General features: G+C 40.8%; 1 protein-coding gene across 1 annotated transcript in view; it reads left to right on the forward strand.

Annotated features, from left to right (window-relative positions):
* The window catches only part of WNT8B (Wnt family member 8B), a 542,910-nt gene that overhangs the window by 392,426 nt on the left and 125,766 nt on the right, over positions 1-24,718 (forward strand). Inside the window, exon 4 of the mRNA XM_085603883.1 lies at positions 68-193. Within this exon, the coding sequence (XP_085460009.1) occupies positions 68-193 (126 nt within the window). The remainder of the gene's footprint in view (positions 1-67; positions 194-24,718) is intronic.

Here is a 24,718-nt window from a genome sequence, read left to right on the forward strand (position 1 = left end):
GATGGAGGAGAGCAGTCGCTTACTGTGGACATTTCAATCTACTTTCCCTCTACTCTTTTTATTGCAGCAAACCGAGAAACTGCTTTTGTCCATGCCATCAGCTCTGCTGGAGTGATGTACACTCTGACCCGGAACTGCAGCCTGGGGGACTTTGAGAACTGTGGGTGCGATGACTCTAGGAATGGACAGCTGGGTAAGTAGAATGATTGTGCCAGGAACTCAGATTTATTTTAGGGGAACCAATATTATTGTGGCAAAAAAGTAAATATCACATGATCCCCCATTTTTCACCTTGGATAACATTGATGTATCTGCTACTATAGCACGGAAGTGTATTAGGAAGGACGTAAGGGTCTGTGATCCAATAGGGAATGGTCCATCCTCTACCAAACTTAACCGGATTTGTGTTATCCAGAGACAGATGATTGGAAAGCTTTCCACAAATTAAGAAATCCCTTGGTCAAAATGGTACTGATGCCTCTAAGTCCCTTTTATATAAATGCTTTGTAGGTTGTTGTTTGACCGGTTGTCTACGACACTTTCAAGGATTATAGTTGGGTTTTTATCTAGATTGTTAGACAATGATTACTAAAACCTTATGAAAGTGACTATTCAGTGCAGTTATAGACACCTGACAACATGTGTGTTTTAAACAAGGGTATTTGAATTAAATATCAATGCCAGAAAAGGCTGCAGTGGTCTACTATTAGGGCATCTATTTAGATCACTGTGGTCTTTAAATGCCATGTTGTTTACAGTACAAAGGTGTCTAGAAATATTCAGTTGCTTGAGATTATCCTGCCATTGGATGTGCATTAATTTTTAGAATTAAGGAATTACTATGCAAAAAGATAAATCCATAGGAAGAGGCTGACCGCTCATATTATTGCATTTCAATACTCAGTTTGAGCAACTGTGTGACTTTATAACACCGGCCAGAAAGGAAAATGATCAGAATTACACAGGAAATAACTGGTGCCCACTCCAAGGGGCAAACATTCAGTTTTCAATGATTTCAAAGAAGCATCTATGGGTCAGCAGCAACGGAACATTGTCAAACAGTAAGCCAAGACGATCTGGACATCAAACAAAGCCACAACACTTCAACTATATATTTCTGAACCTGGGTATATGCATTAGCATATATGAAAGTGGTACCAGAACTTTAAGGCAATCATAATGAACTATTGCTTCGAAAGCTGATCTAGCACACAAGAGGGAAGTAAATATACTTGCTGCTGCTAATGTAACATTGTTGGTTCTTTACAACTGAAGAAGACTCCTGTGGGAGCATGAAGAAATTAACTATGTTATAACTGATATGTAAAATCTATAGTCGTATTCCCCTGATTGCTTGTTTTAAGGAGGCTAAAATTATAGGTCCAATTTGAAGGATAAAAATGCAATAACATATTGTGAGAAAAGTGGTAGCGTGACTCTTGAAAGAACAGGGCCTTCATGAAGATTGTTGGTGGGGATAGGTGTGATAACAATGTTAATTTAAACCAAATTGCTTACAATAGTAAAATATCCTGTTCATAGTAATAAGTCAAGATTAAATTTGTAAACAAGGACCACAAAGAGATGATTACGGAAAACAAGAGTTACGACGAGAATAGGCTAAGTGATTTAATGACAAAGGCACTTATGACACAAATTCAACATTTACTTTGCTAGTTTTCAGGTATAAGTGGCATATTTCAACATCTGAATCCTGAAGTAAAGAATTTGCTAACGGACACATATTTTGGCTAAAACATGACTATATTACACCCTCTTTCTAGAAAAACCACTGGATTACGCTCAAAGAAAGATCCCAATTAAAGTCCAGTTGTGTAGTACACAGGTTTTTCATTGGCCCTGTACCCACACTACATCACCCAAGTTTTCCTCTATTACCATTTTACCAGGTACCTGGGATCAGCCACCTTTAATATATACCCTTGCAGGCTTAAAAGATGTGGTAGGAAGCACCCTTCAAGTGCAATCTTGCACCCTCTCCAACTTCTTTTCTCTCTCTTTCAAGCATCTAGCGAACGTCTTGAGGTTCAGGAACCTTTTGAAAACCTGTCTCCTCAGCTACATTAATGGTCCGACAACCGGAAATTAGATAGGTATGACTTCTATGCTACCTTCTGCTCACCCTCATATCTTGCCTTAAACTGGGCAGACACTTAGGACCAGTTTTGCCAAGTGGGCTTCAAATCAAATCTTTTCCGTATAACTCACATTTGTGAGATATTACTGAGTGCAGTGAACTTTGCTGTGTGTGATCTCTTATGCCCATCTGGTCTTATTATTGGCTACTGGTGGATCAGCAAAATATTTAGCTCCACCCATATATCAAGTGTTGTGTTTGTCCTTTTGTCCCCTAGCCCTCTGCAATGTTTTTTACGCAGGGATTGAAGTTTTATAAACATACTTAAATAAGTTAATAAATAAATGTGTGTAGTGCTCATTTGACTGCATTGTACGTGAGTGAAAACTATAATATGTTTTTGAGCTAAGACTCTACCAACCACACTTGAATTTGTGGATGCCCTCAAACATGTGTCATTTTTATGTCAGCTAATGTTGCTGTCTTTCAGGAATGAGAAAAAGGCTCACCAATTGAGCTTTGAAAGATATAGAAGGAAAACTATTGATTTGAACGTTAGGGACTGGGCCCCCACAAATGAATGTTCTGTAATGCTACCAATGCATCCAGCGTGGCCATACGTCATGGCTAGGGGCAGAAAATGTCCCTGTTTTAAAAAAGTATGTTAAATTACAGAAGGAGACTATAAATTGTATTCTTTGGCCCAATCACATATTTTAGTTAGTTTGGGTTACGTAGAGGGTCATGAGATTGAAAGGGCAGGCACGGTAAGTTCCACAATTCTTTTCCATCCATCAGTGTGAATGAAGACAGCTTGAAAAGGAATCTCAATAGTTCAAGGCAAATTAAAACTTAAGGGGGATGAAGAGGATAAGACATCAAAGATGACAAAACTATTTATTGGGGGCCCCCATAATCCAATTTTGCCTTTCAAAGGCAGTATGAAAGGCAAGTATTTTACTATGGATATGAGCGGCAAGTATTTCACTATGGATATATCAATGACAAAATGTATCAGAATCGATCATATTAGGATGGTAATATCAAGAACAGGCTTGAGGATAAGAAGGAAATGGATTTGTTCCGAAAGCGATATTTTGCTGATAAGTAGCACATCCATTCAGGTACTTTAGATTAACATCTTGTATTGCAGAACAAAACCTTCTGGCTTTTTGGGAGGTGTATTATATACACAAATATATATAATAATAAATAAAACCAAAGGGTAAACCTTTCGTTATAGTTAGAAAAACTTTATTTATTCTTTCTATACAAATCAAACTAAACTATACAGACATTACAAATTCTACACCTATAACTATACATTTAATGTATAATACACACACCACCTTTACATACCTATAGTTTTATTTAGTCTTTATCTACAAAACAAAGTTAAACTATGACAAAATAAAAAATTCTAACCTTTAATATATAATTTACTCAACACCTTCAAATTATGATAACTTACGCACAATAGCTACACTACATTAAATATAACTCACGCCTTCTTCATGCCCTACTTATATCTTTTTATATTATATTACTTATACCATGGAAAATAATAGTATTTACAATAGCATTTATGACATTACATCATTTGTGAGAGCCCAGTGCATGGTAGAGTGGCAAGTTATAGTTAATGTAGTGGTGATATTGAGTTGAATTCATTGTGTATGGAGGTCCGCAAGCTATAATAATTTGAATTGTTGCGTGAATTATATATTCATGGTATAAGTATAAGAGTTTAGAACTTTAAAATTTGGTGCAATTTAACGTTTGTAGATAAAGAATAAGTAAAGTTATAGTAAGGTAAAGGTGGTGCATAAAATATAAATTAATGGTATAACTATAAGTGGAGAATTTGTAATGTTTGTGTAGTTTAAGTTTGGCTTCTATAGAAAAGATAAATACAATTTTCCTAACTATAACAAAGGTTTAACCTTTGGTTTCTCATTAATTTCAATATTTTTTCAATGTAAATGTGTTTAAAATCGTAGAGTTTACTATCTTTGAGTGGAGTGACTTTAAGTGGAGTGTGGTACAGTAGAGTGGAGGAGAATATCGTCGAGTGTAGTATTGTAGAGTGTAGTAGAGTGAAGTGTGGTAAAGTGAAGTAGCGTACAGTGGAGTGGCGTACAATGGAGTGGTGTAGAGCTGAGTGGCGTATAGTGGAGTGTTAAAGAGTGGAGTGGGGTAACGTGGAGTGGTTTAGAGTGAAGTGGAGTAGTGTGTGTTGTACAGTGGCCTGGAGTGTACTAGAGTGGAGAGGCATAGCGAAGAGTTGAGTAAACTGTTATAAATTGGAGTGGCATCTTGTACAGTACAGTGGCGTGATATGCCGTAAAGTATTAGAAAGTGTTGTAATGTGTCGAACAGTAGAGTGTAGTTGCATCGAGTTGAGAAGAGGGTTGTACAGTGTAGTCTAGGGGCATAGAGTGGAGTTCAGTATGGTATAGTGGCACAGAGTGTAGTAGAGTTGTGTACAGTGGAGTTGCACAGAGTGGAATAAAGTGGGTAAAATGGAGCGGTGTAGAGTAGAGTGTTGTATAGTGCCATAGAGTGGGATTAAGTGGAGTGCAGTTGAGTCAAGTGGAGTGGAGAAGAGTGGGCTGGCATAGCATACAGTGGAGTAAAGAGTTGTAGAGTGAAGTGGCGAGTTATTCAGTGGATTGGACTGGTGTGTTGTAGAGTTCCACAAACTGGATTACAGTATTGTACAGTGGCCTGAATTAGAGTAGAGTGCAATATAGTGGTAGAATGAAGTGCCATAGACTGGATACAAGTGAGTGGCGTTGAGTGGAGAGGCATATAGTGTAGCAGAGTACAGTAGAGTAGCGTAAAATGAAATAGCGTACAGTGGGGTAGCGTACAGTGGAACGGTGTACAGTGGAGTGGTGTACACTGGAATACGTTAGAGTGGAGTGGCACAGAGTGGAGTGGCTTATAGTGGAGTAGCATACAGTGGAATAGAGTACAGTGCAGTGCGTAGAATGGAGTAGCGTGCAGTGGAGTTAGGTAGAATGTAGTGATGTATAGTTCAATGGCATGGATTGGCATAGAGTGGAATAGCGTATAGTGGATTGATGTACAGTGTGATGGCTTAGAGAGGAATGGTGTAGATTGCAGTAGCATAGAGTGGAGTGGCGTAGAATGGAATTGCGTACAGAAGAATAGCATAGACTGGTGTCATAAACAGTGGAGTGACATAGACTGGAGTTGTGTAGAGTGGAGTGGGATAAAGCATAGTTCCAAAGAGTGGAGTGGATTACAATGGAATAGCGTATAGTGGAGTGCCATATAGTGGAGTGGCAGTGGCGGCTGATATCTACGGGGGGCACGCAGGCACATGGAAAATAAAATTAAAATAAATAAAACTTACCGAACGCAACGTCCTCTGCTCCAGTCCTCCGCTCCTGTCCTATACTCCAGTCCTCTTCTTTCCACAGGAAATGTATGCATGCAGCAACTCCATTGACCAATTCTGGCATTGCTCTCATGCTGCATGAGAGCAGTGCCCTGATTAAAGTAAGCGACCTCACTCAGCGTTTCACAGCACTCTGGAGGTCTGCAGTTGCTCTAACCCCAGCTGTCTTAAGACAGCTGGGTTAGAAATGTTCAAAGTGCACATGTGTGGCTGGCCGTCGCAAGACAGCCAGCCAAAAAGACATGCACACTTTAAATAGTGCGTAGACAGCCCACCCTCCTCTCTGCTGCTGTTTTTACAGCACTTTACTGAGAATCGTTCCTTAAAAAAAGAAAAAAACCATTTGTAATTAGTATGGAAATTTGTAGGTATTATGGCAGTACTCCGTTGAATTTTTATAAAGAAATAAATATGTTAGAAATTTAAAATACACTGTAGTATACTATATTTGTAAAATATAGTGTTATACAATGTAGTTTTAATGTTTTAATATATATAATTTACTGCAGTTCTTCCTGGGCATTACCACAGTACTCGGTACATTTGTTTTTTAAATATATAGAAACTTATAAACACTTTCTCTTTTTTTCCAACCCCCTCACCCTTAGGTGCACCCACCCCAAACCCCCCCATGAACAACCGTCCACCCCCCACCCAGTATCCTAAAGAAGGAATCACCCTCCCAAAAAAGCTGCCGCTGGCTATGGTAGCTAATATCTCACCGCACGATGAAGACGGCCCCAGCCAGCGCCCCACCGATCTCAAAAGAAGATTCTAAATAGTACATAGCAAAGGGTTAGAGCATACGCCTTCCTAAATCAGGAAAGAGTTACAAGAAAATAGAGATAAGGGAGGAGAGATAAGGGGGGGAAAAAGAAAAACCGAAACAGCATAATCCCAGAGGAAAAGGCACTTTAGCCCTTAACAACCTCCCCAACTCTATCCCTTCTCCATTCTACAACACATATCTCTGGCCCCTTTGCTTTTTAAAGAATGCTAAGAAATGCTAAACACCATCAGTCCTGCCAGGTGCTCTGGCCATCTGCCACTTATTCAACGCTTGTTTAGCCTCTATATCCGTCAAAAGAAATTGTGAGGGCCCATCCTTGACAACTTTGAGCCGAGCCGGTTCCTGCAAAAAAACTTCTGGCCCTTCTGCTTTAATAGGATCGATAAGATGCCTCATTTCCCACCTTTTCTCCATTGTCACACAACTTAAATCAGATCTAACAAATAAGGAAAAAGAGTCAACAACTATTGGAGAACCAGGCCGAGCCTTCAAGGATATCGCCTGCCTTAACAAAAATGTCCCCAGAAAATCAGAATGGGTCGGGTGTACCGGGAGCTGGGTCTCTGCAAAGTTAAGGGCAACCTATGCGTCCTCTGGACTTGACAATCCCAATCTGACAGGTCCGGGAAGGCCTTTAGAAGAAGCTGGACCACATAGGCACGAGGGTCTGATCCCTCCTTGCCTTCCGGAACCCCAAATAATCTTAGATCGTTCCAACATTGGCAGTTTTCCAAATTTTCGATTTTATTTTGACAGACCAAAAGCTGCAAATCATGAGATTGAACTGATTTAGCCATAGTTGTCATAATTTCCTCTGTCTCTGCTACCCCCGTTTGTAGCTCGGCGACGTCCCTTGTTATTCCTGCCACTGTACCAGTCACCTCCTTCAGTTACTGTTGAATCCTGAGGTAATCAGCTCTGATCTGGGCATGATAGTCTTGTGCTTCTCATCTTTGCTTTTGCAATGCCTGCAATATTACAGTGAGTGTCGGCTCCTTAACAGGTACCTTCTGCCCTGTCTGTTGTACCGAGCATGTTTGCCCTTGTCGTGCCCCCTAACTCCAGCGCCGTTTCACCATTTGGCAAAGTCTCAGTCCCTGGAGAGTTCTGAATTAAATGATTCATCATAGTTGATACCTCAGACCTGCCAGCTGTTAAATGGATCTCCTGGTTGCTAGAGCTCACCCTACGCTGCCCATTTTTCAGACCAGAATCGGAACTACAGACGGAGCCAGACAGCCGAGAGTTTAAGAACTTAACCTCTCCCTTTGCTTGAACCCACTTACGTAAAGGGCTACTCTCCAGGCAAGTTCTCCAGCGCAAAGCAGAGCTGTTGTACCAACTGCTTTGCTGCAAGTCTGTCCCCTTCTTGCGAAGTTTAACCGCCTTGGGTTTTTCTTTCTTATTCTCAATAGAGGGGTTAGGAGTACGTTGCGGCCCCCGTCTGTTTCCCCCCCTCCTAATGATCGTGGCATCCAGCGTCAGTTGATTCCCTGTTTTTGGTTTAGCGCCCTGATCCATATATATAGGAGGAGACCCCTGGGCCTTAGCGGGGTCATCGGATATGTCACCCTCCACCTCTGGACTAAGAATATCAGGGTCCTGGGAAATAAAAATGGGGCTCTCGCCGCCATCAACCCGTAAATTTTCACTCGCTGTAGATGCATCAGCCCTTTCCAATATTGGCTTATCCATAATAACCGGGGTCTCCCCTGACACCTGGGCCTCCATATGATTCAGGGCAGACACATTCCCCAGGCCAGCAGCATCAGCCACCGATTCTACTGGTGCTGCAAAAGAGAACAAAGTATCTCTTGTTTGCACTGAAAGCGCCTCTGGAGAAGAACTATTATTAGGGGATCCCTCCTGCGCAACATTCTTGCCATTCTTGCTGGCACTACCCAAAATTCTCTCTATTGCTATAGCATCAGCCGTTTGAACCACGACTTCCCCCAGGGAGATAAGTTCAGCAGCTTTCCCTGCTTGTAACAAATGAAGTGTGGGTTTGCCAACCCGTGACATACCTCCTTTTGCGCCGGTTTTTATAATCGCCGCTGCCGCAGTCTCTTCGCCCAGTGAAGTTCCTTGGGCGCCTGCAGCCCTAGTAGCCCGGGTTAGCTTCACCGTAGTCTTAGGTGGCGCCATCCTTCTCACTGGTGTGTTTTCCACGGCAAGGCCAGCAGGGATAGCCAGACTCGACCAATAGATCCCTAAGCCGCAGGAGCGACAGGAGCCCGCTGACCACCACACCAGCCGCAAAGACAGCCACAGCCGTTGGAAGTTCCTCATTGGTCCAAGCATCCGTGTTGGTGTCGGGAATCAGCCTGAGCCACCAGACCCGCCGAGTACAGCCATAGCCGCTCTCATCGTGTCAACAAGCCTTCTTCCAAATGCAGGTAATCTTCCCGTTTTGGTTGTCTAGCGCTCTTTTTTTCTTCCTTTTTACGATATGCGCGACATACATAGCGATAGGCGGGCAGGCCGGGAGTCTCTCCTGGTGCGTCCGAGACGAGGCGGCACTTGTCCGCTATCTTCCTTCCCCCTCTTTTATGGTTTTTTTGAGTAGGTGGGGAAAGGAAGATTTTTATTTTTCTGAGTTGAGGTATGCTGTATATATGAAGGGATATGGCAATGATTAGGTGCTTGTCTTGGAATGTGTCAAGATTAAACAGAGGATCTAAAGGACAATTAGTACGGGAGGAGCTTAGGGCATATAAACCTCATATAGTACTCCTTTCAGAGACACATTTAGCATATAAGGACCGAATTCTTCTTAATCAATTGGGCTTTCAGAATGTAATGTGCACTTCACAGAATGTGTCGATAAGGGGTACTGCTATTATGGTTTCTAAGACATTGCACTGTCAAGTTCATAAGGTATTAGCCGCTCAAAGGGGGAGGTGGGCTCTGGCTCAAATTGAGATTAAACAGTGTGAAATATGTGTTCTGTGTATGTATGGTCCCAACGTGGATGATCCGGCCCTTTTTGACTTTATTTGTCTGCAATTATTGGGGTGGCAGGGGGAGTTAGTAGTAATGGGCGATTTTAACTGTGTCATTGATTATGCTATAGATTCAACTAGTCGGGCACTCACTTCTAGGATGGGGAAGGTGAGAGCTTCCATTTTAGAATTAGGGCGTCTGCACTCGCTGCAGGATGCGTGGCGTTCTCTATTTCCAACAACACCAGGTTATACATATTATTCCACACCACATAGACAGTATTCCATGATCGATATGGCATGGATCTCAGATAGCATTTTATTACGCTCGAACATGGAGGCGTGTCCTCGGATTACATCTGACCAGAACCCTATATTACTATCTTTCCGGGTTATTTCTGGGCCTAAAACATCTCGACTCTTTTCTTCTCCGCGTTATCTTTTTACGGATTCTGAGTATCTGGTTTTTATTGCAAAAAAATTATCGGAATATTTGGAAGATAACCTGGGGTCTGCCTCCCCTTTTATGGTATGGGATGCAATGAAGGCATATATTCATGGAGTTACCCAGCAGTTTGTCTACCATCAGAATATAGAACGAGAGAAGTTAGCAGAGGAAGCCTTTCAAAAGCTTATAGCCAGCGAACTCCAGCATGCTGAGGCGGTCCGGCAGGGGGTAGTAGACCAGGATTCTTTGTATGCCTCTTTAGAAGAGCACAGGGTGGCGATGACCAGGGTTTTAAAACAGAAGGTAGCGCGAGCTTCATTAAGCATAAGACACTGCAATACGAGTATGGAGATCAAATAGGGAAAATACTTGCTCACCAGCTTAAGGATAATTGCCTTAAGATGACGATCAAAACCATTAAGGGCGAGGGGGGTACATTATATAGAAGCCCACAGGATATTGCTGATCAATTTTCTATTTTTTATCAGCAACTATACTCTCCAGATGCTGCTCAAGATCTGACAAATATGCAGGGTTATCTGGAAGAGAATAACCACCCGGTGTTGGCGGATGAAGACTCGCTCTTATTAGAGCAGGAAATTACATTGGAGGAAATTGAGGAAGCAATAGGGGGGCTCCCACTGGGGAAGGTGACCGGGGAGGATACTATCCCTGCTGAATTTTATAAGAGCTGTAAAAGTGTGGTGGCCCCGTTGCTAAGAGAGGTAATTAGCAAATTGGGGCAACCGGTCGAGTTCCAAACTCATGGAATATTGCTAATATAATATTTGTTTTTTTAAAGGATAAGGCATCGGAGGAACGGGCTTCTTATCGCCCAATCTCTCTCATTAATGCAGATGCTAAGGTCTTTGCCAAGATACTTGCCACCTGGTTAGCCCCTATGATGGCCGGCCTGGTTTCTTCCCAGCAGCACCGATTTATACAAGGGAGAGATACCACTGCCCATGTCAACACGGCAGAGGTGGCTTTTGATGCTGCAGGGAAGTTAAAAACTAACCTGGGCATGGTGTGATTAGATGCAGAAAAAGCATTTGACCGGGTGGCTTGGGAATATATACTTGGGCAACTTACTGCATATGGGGTTAGGGAGAAATTTCGGAAACGGGTTCAAGCTATGTATCACAGTCCTATGGCTAGATTGCTTTATGGTAATGTTCAAACAGCCCCTTTCTTCATTTGCTTTGGTACTAGACAGGGCTTTCCCCTCTCTCCCCTCCTATTTGCTCTCTATATTGAGCCATTTATTAGGGCACTCCTGGCTAATGTCAGGATTTGTCCGCTGAATTTTGGGCAATGCCTGTTGAAACTCACTGCGTATGCGGACGATATAGCTATTTTTTCGGCTGATCCAAGTTCGGCAATAGAGGGTATCAATATGGAAGCTAAGAAGTTTGGCCTCTTTTTGGGCCATAAATTAACTATTAATAAAACGCAAGTCCTTCTTAAATTTCAACCGGAATCTCTGTTAAAAGGCATTTGCCCGACTGCTAGGTATTTAGGGGTTTGTATATTGCCCAAGGTCGAACTTATTCATCTATTAAATTATGATCCTCTCTTAGCTACTATTACTAATAACTGAAATTGTGGCACAAGCTTCCTATCAGTATTTTGGGTAGGTGTAACACCATTAAGATGAAGATACTACCTACATTTTTGTACTTAATTCGGTTGATCCCGTTGCGCATTCCTAATCTTTTTTTTAGCAAACTGGATGGGGTTTTAAGTAGCTTCATTTGGGGGTATAAGAAGTCAAGACGTGCTATGGGATTAATGAAGCTTCCGTATAATCAGGGGGGTGTAGAATTCCCCGACTTTAAGTTGTATTTTTGGTCTGCATTTATCGGTCGTCTGCGCAGCCTCTTGAACCCGGGGAAAGTGGATTTTTGGCATTGGCTTGTTCTTGGTCCAGAGAGCTGGATGTTCTTATATCGAAGTAATGATCCTAACTATTTTAAAGGGTACGGTTCAAGACTATTAGAGATTGTGCTTATATATGGTAGGGCATTATGGCTAGATCTTCTTTATCTCTAATACATGATAAGCTCCCTCTCTGGGGTAACCCGATGTTTCCCGGGATATTTCAGGATTCTGCGGGCCAGCAGTGGGCGAAGCAGGGAGTCCATTACCTGGGGCAGCTGTACGATTGTAATGGTTTTAAATCACTTGAGAATCTACAACTTACTTTTGGTGTCACCCAACGGATGTTTTTTTAAATATCTTCAGGTCAGGGATTATCTCATTAGATACCTTGCTATCCGGAGTGTCTCAAGCTCAGAGGTTTGGGAGTGCTTGTGTGCTCAGAACCGGCAGGCAGCCATCAGTTGGATGTATCGATCTCTTTGTCAGTTCAGATTTGATGGCTGTGAAAAATTAGCGTCAAGATGGAGTGAGACCTTGGGGATAAATATTACCATAGGGGAGGTAAAGACTGCTTTTAATATCATAGCACCCTTGGTACACTCGGTCAATTTACGACTGCAATAATTTTGGACGATCTGTACACTTTATTATACACCGGAGAAGATCGCTAGATGGTCTCAAGGGGGGGTAATGGGGGGGGCGTGGTGTAACTGCCCCAAGTGTGGGCTCTTCACAGATGATATGATTCATATGTTTGTTATATTCCCAGATTTAGGTATTTTTTGGCAGAAGATACTATTTGTTATTAAACTCCGACTTGGGGTGGAATATACATTTACGATAGCTGAGAAAATGCTCGGTTACAAAGAGGATGGTGGCGAGCATAAATTTATAATTGCAATCATGTTACTTGCTGCCCAGCTGGCGATAGCTAGAGCCTGGATTTCAACTAAGCCTCCCTCAGTAACAGAGTGGTGGGTAATTGAAAGGGAAATTGGCGAAAGAGAGAAGGCTCTAGCTAAAGAAAGAGGTATCCGCGTCTTACAAAAATTTGATTCTATATGGGGCTGTTTAGACGATGCATAGGCTGATGGTTTTAGGAGATTAGGATCCATTTCTTTTGTTTATTATCTGTTTTTCCTGATTTTCAGTAAATTTGTGTATCTGTGTTAAGCACTCATTTCTAGATGTTAACTTGTAAATCGAATTCCGACACCTTAACTTAGACTCACACTGCATTATTATCTTATTTTTTACCACCACTTTGGTATCTGTTTTATTTTTTCTTCATCCTTGTATTTTGTATTATTGCGGATCAGAATTGTAAATGAATTTCTTTTTGACAATAAAAAAAGTTTTTAAAAAAAAAAGAAACTTAAAAATAATTGTTCTACCTATTAGCACTTTAATTAACTGGTAACAGGTAGGGAAGAAATATCATATCTAATACTTTCCTATATCTAAGGGTGTATCGCAGAACACAGTGACATTTTTGTAAAGGCAGTCATTAACCAATCACATAATGCCATGGCATCCATATGTACCATGATTTTTTTGTGAAATACTGCGAAATTTTGCAAAACTGCTGCGACTGCGTTACATTCGATACAAAAGTTTATGGAAAATGCATTAGTAAAAAAATTAATTTTGGGACCCCTTTACCTTTGCACCCCCTTGACCAATCACTGGGAAACTCCAGATCCTCTGCCAATGTAGAAAAAGCTATAGGTCTGGAAGGTTTTGTGGCGATTCATCAAACGGGGACAAAGTTATTAGCGAGGAAAATCCTGAGGAATTCCTATACCTAAGAAATTTAACTATAACTATATAGCGGCTACGGCCAATCTGTAATATACTTATATACACCGAAAAAACACAATGGTTAAAGTAACATAATACTTTGGTGTGATATAAAGATCTGTTTTTGTTTTTTTTAAAACTTAGAAACTCACCAAAAAATACAAAGGTTAAAGTAACATTATAGTTAGGTGAATGTCAATGACAACATTAACGATTTGAACAAAAAAAAATTGAAATTCAACAGTCATAGTTCGCAGAGCCAACTATAACTTGCGCCCCTTCATGCTCTGCTTATGACCTCAATTTTACATCACTCATGACATGTTCTTTGACATCATTTATGTCTTCACTGATGACATCTGAAATGACATCATTGATGACATCAAAATATATATTCATACTCTCCTCTATTGGGATATGTAATTAAATCTATCACATTCCCCATTTCACCATTCACTAATCCCTCCTCGACGTTCAGATTATCGCAAAATTATTCAGCAATTTTGTCACAGTTTTAGAGTCTTTTCTAAAACAGCTGTACGGGAAACTGTTTTCTCTAGTGATTCCAGTTTCTTTACCACTGATTGGCATAGTGGTAAATTTAAACCTTGATGTTCCATTTTATATTTACTATTAAGACTCACAAAGTCTTGTTTTTCCAAATGAGGCATTTCTAAGTTAAATTGAGCACACTCGTTTAATGTTGGCATGAGGCACACAATCTATTTGTAAAAGACACACAATTGATGGACGGAATGCAGAACAAATCAAAACATTCCCCCCCAGTCAAGAGATCTGGGTAAATCCATCATTCTTTTGCTCACCATGCCACCCCAGTTTAGACCTGGCCATATGAAAATCAGTCTTGACCCTGTGCCTCATGGGAACAGTCCAGCCCGAACTGCCCGAACTGCCAAGCCAGGTCCTCTCTGGATGGGAAACAAGCATCCTTTGACTGGTTTCGGGGTGTCACCCCTCTTCAGCCAGGATAGCTTGATTCCAGTGGCACAGTGAGCCCAGGACCCACGTCTGGGCATACCTGGCCACTTAGGGTGAGAAAGCAAAAGACACACAATTGATGGACGGAATACAGAACAAATCAAAACATTCACCCCCAGTCAAGAGATCTATTTGTGGCATTCTATAAGATCTTGCATTACAGAAGCTCATGAGTCATTGTGTGGAAACAGAGACCTAACCATGTGAAACGCAAGAGTTTCTTGGCTTCTTTCCTGATAATTTCTGTTCTCATGTCTTTTAATATATTGCCATACTACACATCTGCGGCTTGTCTCATATTTTGAGTCGACTCAGTGTACTGAAAATGGAACCATGTTAACATTTCCAATAATCCCTAATGACTTTTTAGGCTCTTCTTGAAGACATTTCTTAAATACTAGTTAAACTTTGATAGATGTCAACTGTAGAAGGTCACAAAAAACTATGACATGTTTACCACCAAACAGATCATCATAGTAAGTTCTGAGGACTTCTCCTATCCTAGTTTGTTGTCATGTTACACAGGTAACACAAGTAGTCTGGCAATGTGATTCCTTTAATACTGTGAGCAGCTAGTCCAGTAGGAGCAGTCACAACACATGAAAGATCACAACTAGTCTTCCTGTAAATTAAAGCTGTCACCACTTTAAATAGAAAATTTTTCCTGTACCCGCCCGACCACTAACATTGAGAAGTGTAAGCTGCAATATTCTACATGAACATTCAAATTTTGCATGCAGGAGTCCACGCTCTACAGATTTTCTTATTTGCGCAAATGTTTTTAGTTTTCCTGATTCAGTTGAGAAATAAATGTTCCTTACTTGGCTCATAGCATTTTCCACTTCATTCATAAGTATTAAAGCCTCATTCTCAATGATAGGCTGGCTAAGTAGATCTTGACTATTGGACCCTGAGCTCTGGCTGTTTTGTGAACAATCCTTTGCAACCTCTATAACAATTGTTTCCTCTCGTTGAATTTAATCATTTAACATTATTCGATTTGTGGGAAACTCTTCACATTGAATACTATTTTTGACTGCATTGAAAGCATCTTCATAATTGCCATTGTCACCTAGTAGTTCAGGCTCTGAATGCCAAGCTTTAAAAAGTTGCAAAAGATCCAGGTAATTGAATTCTCTTTTCGCACCTGTTTGACAACTCAGTTTACAATGCTTAATGAGGCTTGGTTTTGAATGTCTCACCAAACATCCATTACAGCCAGTCTACCCAAGCTTTCCTTGTTCAATATGTTCATCCATGTATTTTCTGTATGTATACTACTGCAGTACTTCATACAGACAAAGGGTTTCTAGATGGACACTCCGATTAGTTTAATAAGTGTCCATCATATAGGTTTTAAGTAGCTCAGCACTTTCTGGATTGAACTGAGCATGACACTCAATTTTAGGAAATGGTTTCAACACACGTTTTCATGTTGATGCAAGATCTTAACTTGCCCAAATTATTGATTTGGACTTCCCATATATAAGCTAGAAGAACTGAGCTTGTCGCAGGCTTCATAAGATCTAATTTCTCTGTGTGAAAGCATCTTTAAACTGAAACTGTTAAGCTTTTAACTTAAAGACTTCTTCTCTGATGCAATTTCTTCCCATACATCCTTCATTTCGTTTTTTTCTGACTTTGTTATATAGGAAGTGCTGTATTGAGCTAAACAATAGAATTGTTTTCTACAAATTGAATATCCATGTTGGTATTCCACATGAACAGGATTACTGGATTGTAATCATTGATACATTTTGAAGTTCAAATCTTTTAGGTTATGTGTGTTTTTAGGTTATTTTCCAGTAACAGTGTGTCTGACTGCAAACATAAACCTGTTCACTCTTCCTTTGGCGATTACAGGCCTAGGGAATCCAAAACTGCACTTAATTTAGTATTTCCCTTTTGCTCTGTATCTCCGTCGACAATATTTGGCACATTCATAGGACTGGAATCACTAGATTTGTTGCCTAAGAGTTCTGTTCTGAGTAACTTCTGGAATATCACAAGTTAGATACTGCTCAATGAATGATAAAAGTGAGTCATCAGTCTCTTGACCAAACTTTAGTGCATCTTTTACCCACAATAACATATGTATATATGGTACACCTATAGCTTGGTATTTTGTTCTCCAGAAAAAGTCCACAACTTCACCCAATAGTGGTTTATTTTTGTTACAGATAAAATGGAGTATGGCTTCAAATCTGTGTTTAAAGCAGGGCTGGACTGGCCGTAGCGGGCACTGGGTGTTTCCCCGGTGGGCTAACAGGGTGGGAGCTGGTTTGGAACCTTGAGGGGCCGCTGTTGTTACTGGGGGCAGGTCTGCAATATCGGCCCTGTAACAAAAGCAGAAGTGGTGAGACGGGAGTGGTGGTTCCAACTAGTGCCCCCCTTTCCCACCAAGGCTGGCTAAGCTGTTTGCCTGGGGCGGTTTCGGTTCCGAGTCCGGCCATGGCTTAAAGTATCTAGAAACATTTGCAGAATCAATGGAACACATTTCATCATGAGTCTTTAAATGAATCCCTGCAATGTTTGCATTAGTTAGCCTGAAAAACTCATGAAGATCATCCCAAGCAAACTCTGCACAGATCAAGGTGACAAACCAGGTAGGTGCACCTAGATTGCGTAACATACACTTTAGCTCACCATGGCAACGGAACCAATATTCATTGGTACCACATTGGCAAGTCATGATATTCATTAGACTACTCTCTAGTACATCATCCTAACCATGTACTTTTCCTATAAAATCACTCACAGTGATATCATTAAACTGTGTCCCTGTTCTTATAACATCGCCCACAGCATAAGATAACACTAACAGATCACTTTCAAACAAAATGCAGAAATTTATTTTTTGGCTAAACCGAAGATTTTCAGAATATAATCTACTTGATCTATATTCTGATGCAAGAATACGTACTGAAAGCTCATCATAACGACGACCTTCTGAAAAAGAAAATGAAGCAAGCAAATGTTGTTCCCTACTGAAGTAGGGAACAACATTTGCTTGCTTCATTTTGTATTACTTTAAAGCATCACTGATCATGTCTCTTAAACATAGAAGATGAATGTGGTAATGTTCATGTATTTCTTCTTCTTCCTTACCTACTTCAAGTTTTACAAACTAAGCAGAAGCAGCTGAGATGAAAGTGTTTGTTCTGACACAGGTAACATGTCCCTCTATATCAACATCTTTGTAAAACACGTATTCTAGTTTAAGATATCACAAAGCTTTCTTAATCCTATCACTGTTTACGAGTTCCTGCCAATTTTTTAAAAATCTTTATTTGGCACTCCATTTACTAGAACGTAGTTGATCTTCATTTTCTCGATCTACACATATAGGTTCAATATTCTCCTTCATATTTATTAGACCTGGCATTCTTGGCGTGGTTTTGCCTGTCTTTTTGCCTCTACAACCTGTATTTTTTACTGTGTGCTGGACTTTTACCTCTGCTGATCAGTGCTAAATTGCAAGTGCTCCCTTTGTAAATTACAATTCTGATTGAATCTCCATTATTTGGCATGTTTTATTTACTGGTAAGTCCCTAGTAAAGTGCACTATGTGTGCCCAAGGCCTGTACATCAAATGATGCTAGTGGGCCTACAACACTAGTTGTGCGACCCACATGAGTAGCCATGTAAACTTGTCTCAAGCCTGCCATTGCATTGTCTGTGACTGCAGTTTTAAACTGCCATGCCAACCTGGAAAGTACACCCACTTGCCAGGCACTAACCTTCCATTTTACGGTGCAGTGTATGTCAAAGGTAGGACTGGTGTGTTTTACATGTCCTAATAGTGAAATACTGGACTTGTGTTTTTTACATGTCCTGATAGTGAAATACTGCCAATTTCCTTTTTCACTGTTGCAAGGACTACCTCTCCCATAGACTATCATTGGAGCTGCCTTGTAAAATGTTTACAAGTGTAACTTTCAATTGGGTGCAGCTAGAAATTTGGAGTCTGGGCTCTCTTAGCTCAGAATTTTATAACACATCTTTTAGTAAAGGTGTGTTTTAAATTGTGTATTTGAAAATGCCAAAGTGAGCATTTTCTTGTTTACGTAAGTCACCAGTGGGATAGCCCGACGCACTTCTGTGTGTGAAAAAGAAGTTCTAATCTGGGAAAGGTAGGTGGTGCAGGTAGGTAAATCCTCCTGAGTATGAAGTAAATTCTTCCTGAGATTGAGGGATGGGAGGAGCTGTCACCTGCACCTGAATAGGACTGTGCCTGGCCTTTCACAATGCTGTCTCCACCCCCCCTGCAGTGTGTCTGGAGGTTCACATGATGTTATTTTTTTTTTATTAAAGACTGAGTGCTCTTACTTGATTTCAATCTTTTTAAAAAAAAATTCCTTCCTGTGGCTGTGTTCCGTGTTTGAAGACTTTTTTGTGGTTGCTTTGTTTTTTCTACTTATTTTTCTGCTGTTCATTGGTGTCTTTAATCGACTGCAAGCCCTACAGAGAAAATAACAACACATGATATTATTTTCTGCTTCTCACAGAATTATTACTAAAAATCAGATTATTGCATGGTTCAATTTACACACAGTTTTTAGTGACACCTTTAAACAGACTGAAGAGTTTATGCAGAGTAAACTAGATAAACACTAGGACTTGTATTATCGCATTTTAAGAGAGTGCACATTCTGTATGATACAGTTTGATGAAAGAGGAGCTCTTTTTCTAATGACTGTAGTATACAGCGTAAAATGCTCTTTTGTATGACAACATGGTCTCTCTGGTGAGACCTCTCTGCCACATGAAGCCTGGGTGTGATAGGCTTTATTGAGGATCTCATCCGTCTGAAAATACCTTTTCTGTGAGTAACTAACAATGATTAGTTCAGTACAATAAGACCACCATCTCTAGTGATACCAGAAACCAGAATAAAAATTCTGTGTACAAGCATTAAGAGAAAAACCTATGCAGTCTGTGCTACTACATTTAAACATTCTGTATGGTAGAATTTTATAAATCAGTGATTTTATGTAATATTACTGTATAACAGCAGCCTCCCTAGTGACACCTTATCAGAGATGTAATGTGTGTAGAAGACCTTGATGGGTGTGAAGGGCTTTGGTAATCCGGTCCCAGGATGCTACTTTCAGGTACAGGGAAGACCTAGCTTGGCAGTTCGGGCTGGACTGGTACCATGAGGAACAGGGTCAAGACTGATTTGCATATGGCTAGGTCTGAACTGGTGTGGCGAAGTGAGCTAAAAATGATGAAGGATTAAACCCAGATCTAATAGTGACTGGGGGTGAGTGTCAGCACTCCATCCATCATTTCCTTGTGTTTGCTTCAGTAATGAAGCTGTCTATCTCTAGAGAATTTTGCTGTGAGTGAACATGGTGTTTGACTCAGTTTACAAACAGCAATATTCCTATTGACACCTCTTAAAATGATATATGATCTGTAGAAAAAGCTACATGGAAAGATTAAGCCTTATATAATCACATTTTAAAAAGGTGCATATTCCTTATGGTAGAGTTTGATGAAAGAAGGGCTTCTTCGGTTATACGTGTATACAGAGTAAATGCTTCTTTTTTATGACAACATAGTCTGTCTGTCTGCTGAAACCTTTCTTCAGGGTGAAGGCTGGGTGTCAAAAGGTTTACAGAGAAAACCATCACTCTTTAAAGATGTTTTTCTCTGAGTGAATAGGGTGTTTGGTTTGGTACAGTAAGCCCATCCTGTGTCTAGTGATTACTCTGAGCAAAAGAGAAACACTAGACTTTGTGCTAATATATTTCAACAGCCAATACATTCTGAATGATGGACTTTGGTAAACATGAGATCCTATCTCATTCTACCATGTAACAGCAGTCCCTCTACTGACACCTCAGCAGAGAGTTCATGATTTCAGTAGAGGAACTTTGAGTACTAGTTCCTGTCATGTTATGTGGGTTTACAAGCAGCAAGCTCTCTACTGATATCTCTAATCATACTAAAGGGTGTGTATAAAAGGTCTCAGAGAAACACTAGGCCCTCAGCTACTACATTTTAACAGAGTTCAGATTGAGGATAGTTAAGTTTGTATAGAACAGTAAACCTTTGTAATATAATTCTATACAGAGTGAATGTCTCACTTCTGTCAGAACATTCCCTCTCTAATAATAGGTCTGTAGAGGTTAAAGGCTGGGTGTAAAATGCTTTAGTGTGTAATTCGGCCCTGTACAAAGGTGTGTCCTCTGAGAGCACATGGTGTGTGATTGGGTTCACACACAGCAAGATCTCTACTGATACCGCTGAACAGAGTAAAGGATTTTTGCACAAGGTTTTAGACAAACACTAGACCCTCTGTTAGCAGATTTAAACAGGGTACAGATTGTGTGTGGTAGAGTTTCATGAAAGCATATGTACTTCTTATTCAAACCTAGACAGCGTGAATGGTTCAGTTGTATTACAATACACCATTTCTGCTCACAACTCTCTACAGGATAAATTGTGGGTGTGAAGTGCTTTAGTAATTGAGCTATCAGTCTCTAGAAATCTTTTGTCAGAGTGAAGATGGTGTATGTCTCTGTTTACAAACAGCAATTACCCTACTGACACCTTTGAAAAGGAAAAAAAATCTTCGTAGAAGAATCCATAGAAACACAAGCTCTTATCTAAGTTTCACTTTAAAAGTGTATTGTTTCTATACGGAAGAGTTTGGTGAAAGAGGGTGTTATTTTCTTATAATTGTATTAAGCGTAAGTGCTTCTTTTTATGACAACATAGCATGTCTGTTGAGACCTCTTTTCAAGGTTAACGCTAGGTGTGGAAGACTTTATTAAAAACCCATCTCTCTGGTGAGACCTTTTTCTCATTGTGAAAAGGATGGTTAATTCAGTTTACAAACAGCAATGTCTCTAGTGACACCACTGAAAAGGGTAAAGAATATGTGTGGAAAGCTCCAGAGAAACACTAGGCCTTCTGTTATCATCATTTAGGAGGGTGGTGACTCTGTAGGGTAGCATTTGATAAAATAGGGCAGTTTTTCTTATAACTTTTATTTCTATGACAGCAGGGCCTCTCTGCTGAGACCTCTACGCATGATAAATGCTGGATGTAAATGTCTTTAGTGAGAACCCCATCCCTCTGAACTGAACACATTTTAACAGGGTGCAGATTAAATAAGTTTCAATTTGATAAAACCTTGAGTCTTTCTCATACAATTCTATACAGTACCAATGCTTCCGTTTAATGACAACATGCCATGCACTCTCTACAATACACCCTTGTATGGGTGAAACCTGAGTGTTGAATAATTTAGGTTTTTTTTGGAGTTTTCCATATATAATACATACATTTGTTATATGGGTTTACCGCTGGCATAGTCCTAGTATAGAGTAACAATTTGGGCGGGTCTCCCTTTGCTGCCTATACTTTTGTAGAGAGGTAGGTCTAAGATAGGAAAGTACTGGAAAGTTAGGAATAAGCGGAGGAGAAGGATAGGACAGGCAAACAGCTAGATATACCATTCTGACTTGGTGATAGACTGCTCCAGTCCCCAACATGCCCATTGCACGGTAGGTACAGCACGGCCCTCAAGCGAGTGCGGGGCTGATTCTTAAGGCGGATCGTACGGGACCAGGGCTTTGTCCAGAACCTCCCACAAGCCCCTGGATGACGCTTTCCAGGGAGAGTATTGCAACGCCAGATTTTCTGCTCCCCTGAGGTGGGTGACCCAGTTGAGCCAGCCTTTGTAGGTGGTCTTGGATGTGTCCTTCCAGTTCGTTAGTACCAGCTTGACCGCCGCTGTTAGGAATAGATCCATTAGTTCCCTCTCTCCCTCTGCGGGCAGGTTGGTTCGGATAAAAGCCGTGGTGAGCGAAGCAAAGTCTCTTGTAATCTTGCACTTAAAGACATTGTTTATGAAGTCAAACACCTTACCCCAGAAACCCTTGAGTGTTGGGCATTGGAAGATGAGATGTTCTAGGTCCCCCTTCCCTGTGTTGCAGTTCCAGCAGAGAGGGCTATTCCTGAGGCCTAATGTATGTAAGTGGGCTGGGGTCCAGAATGTTTTGTGGAGCAGCCAGAGTTTAGTTTGGGCTAAGACTGGGGTGATCTTATTTTGGGTGGCTGAGGACCACAGGTTATTCCACTCCTGTTTGTTTAACGGGGGGGGGGGGGGGTAAGTTTGTCCCAGTAATCCTTTGTTCTGTTGTTGAGTTTGGACTTTTGAGTTCGGAGTATTTTATATAGTTGCGATGCTTGGTGGCCTATTTTATTTATATTTGCTACGCATTTGAAGATCGAGGGCTTGGTATCTGCTATTTTTGACTTTGATATGGCTGCTTTTATCTTTAGGAATCTATACTAAGTCGTCTAGTTGGTGGGATGTTTTCAGGTCAGAGAATGTGATTGGTGATGTTTCTTTTTCTAGCTGGTGTGGGTGTGAAATGCCCTTTACTATCCATGTGTCAAATCTGAGTGTTTTCCCCTTGTATTTGATATTGTTATTCCACCATAGTGCTTCTGATTTGGATCCATTAATGCTGACCTCCAATTTTTTGTCCAGTTTTAGGAGCGCTATCTTGGTATTCCTCAGGATTGGGTTATTCGCGTGTGGGTATGCGTTTGACGTTCGTATGGCTAGTGGGTTCAGATTGTTCAGAATGGCTTTTTCTACCTGTATCCACACTGGTGTGTATTTTGGTATCTGGACAACCCAGTGTGTACCTTGTTTAGCTAGGAAGGCTAGTTTCCAGAGTTTAAAATCTGCTAGGTTCACCCCCCTGCGTTTTCGGAAGTCTTAGTTTCTTAATACTAATCCTAACCTTCTTGTCGTGCCAAAGGAATTTGGTGCACATTTTATCTATCTTTTGGTGGAATTCACCTGTTAGGAGGATTGGGAACATGCCTGACAGGTAGTTTATCAGAGGCGTAATCATCATTTTTAATGTTTCGATTCATCCCCACCATGTCATAAATTTAGGCAACCAGGCTTCTAATCGTTTCTTTACCTTTCCTAATAGGAATTTCTCATTGTGGCGTATTGTGGTTATCAGGTCATTACCAAAGAATATTCCTAAGTATTTGATGTGACCTGTCTGCCAGGCCAGTTCTGAATCTCCCAGCACATCTCTAGAGCAGTATACATTTAATGGTTTACATTCTGATTTTCCATTGTTAAGTTTGTATCCTGAAAGTTCTGAGTATCTCTTTATTGTGGACATTAGAGCTTTTATTGAAGCCTTTGGTTGTTCTGTCACTATCAGAATATCATCCGCCAGTTTTACTACCGATCCATTAAAGATGACCCCTTTTATGCTGTCATTAAGTTTTATGTCCTGAATTAGGGGTTCGAGAGCCAGGAGGAAGAGTGACGGCGAGAGCGGGCACCCTTGTCTAGTTCCTTGTTGGAGCTTGAATGGGTCAGAGAGTGTCCCATTTATCATGATGCAGGCTGAGGGGGTTTGGTACAGGGCCATTGTCACCCTGATGTAGTCTTCCCTAGGTTAAAGGCATGCATGCATTGCTCTAGGAAAGCCCAGGATACTTTGTCGAAAGTCTTCTCTGCATCTAGTGCTATGGCTACTGCTGGAGTCGGTCTCGCTGAGACTTGTTCTAGTACGTGGCAGAATAAACGTGTGTTGTCGCTAGCCATACGGCTTCACATTAGTTTGGGTAGAAACTTATTCAGTCTGGCCGCCATGATTTTGGCGTAGATTTTACAGTCTACATTGATGAGCGATATGGGTCTATAGTTTTTCGGTAGTTGGTGGTCTTTGCCTTCTTTCGCGATAACTATTATTGTTGCTTCTGTCATAGATAGCGCGACCCTCCCTGAGGTTGCAGTTTGGTTGAATACCTTTTTCATGGTTGGGGCTAGTTGGGGTAGGAAGGCTTTATAAAAATTGGCAGTGTATCCGTCCGGGCCGGGAGCCTTGTTTTTTTTTTTAGGGACTTAACTGCCATTTCTATCTCTGTGCCGCTGATTTCTTGTTCTAGTTTTGTTGTGTCTGCTTGGTCTAGCTTAGGGAGTCTTAGTCTGTCTAGATATCTTGTGCATTCCTCCTTGTCTAGTATCTTATCCGTTTTGTATAGTTTTGAGTAGAAGTCTTTGAACATACTGAAGATTTCTTTGTGTCTTGTGTGCGTTTTGTTGTGTGTGTCTGTGATTGTTGAGATCGCTACTTGATTACGTTTGTGTTTCAGGTATGAGGCCAGAGGTTTCCCTGCTCTAATAGACTCGCAGAGGTTAAGGGCTTTGCATTTGTTGAACCACATTCCTGCTCTCTCGCTTATGATTTTATTGTATTCATACTTTTGTTGTGTCAGGGTGAGTAGAAGTGCGTTGTCGTGCTTGGTGTTTATGTGCTCAAGTTCTAACTTTTTT

The sequence above is a fragment of the Triturus cristatus genome, chromosome 1_2 (assembly GCF_964204655.1).
Source record: "Triturus cristatus chromosome 1_2, aTriCri1.1, whole genome shotgun sequence".
Taxonomy (NCBI): Eukaryota; Metazoa; Chordata; class Amphibia; order Caudata; family Salamandridae; genus Triturus; species Triturus cristatus.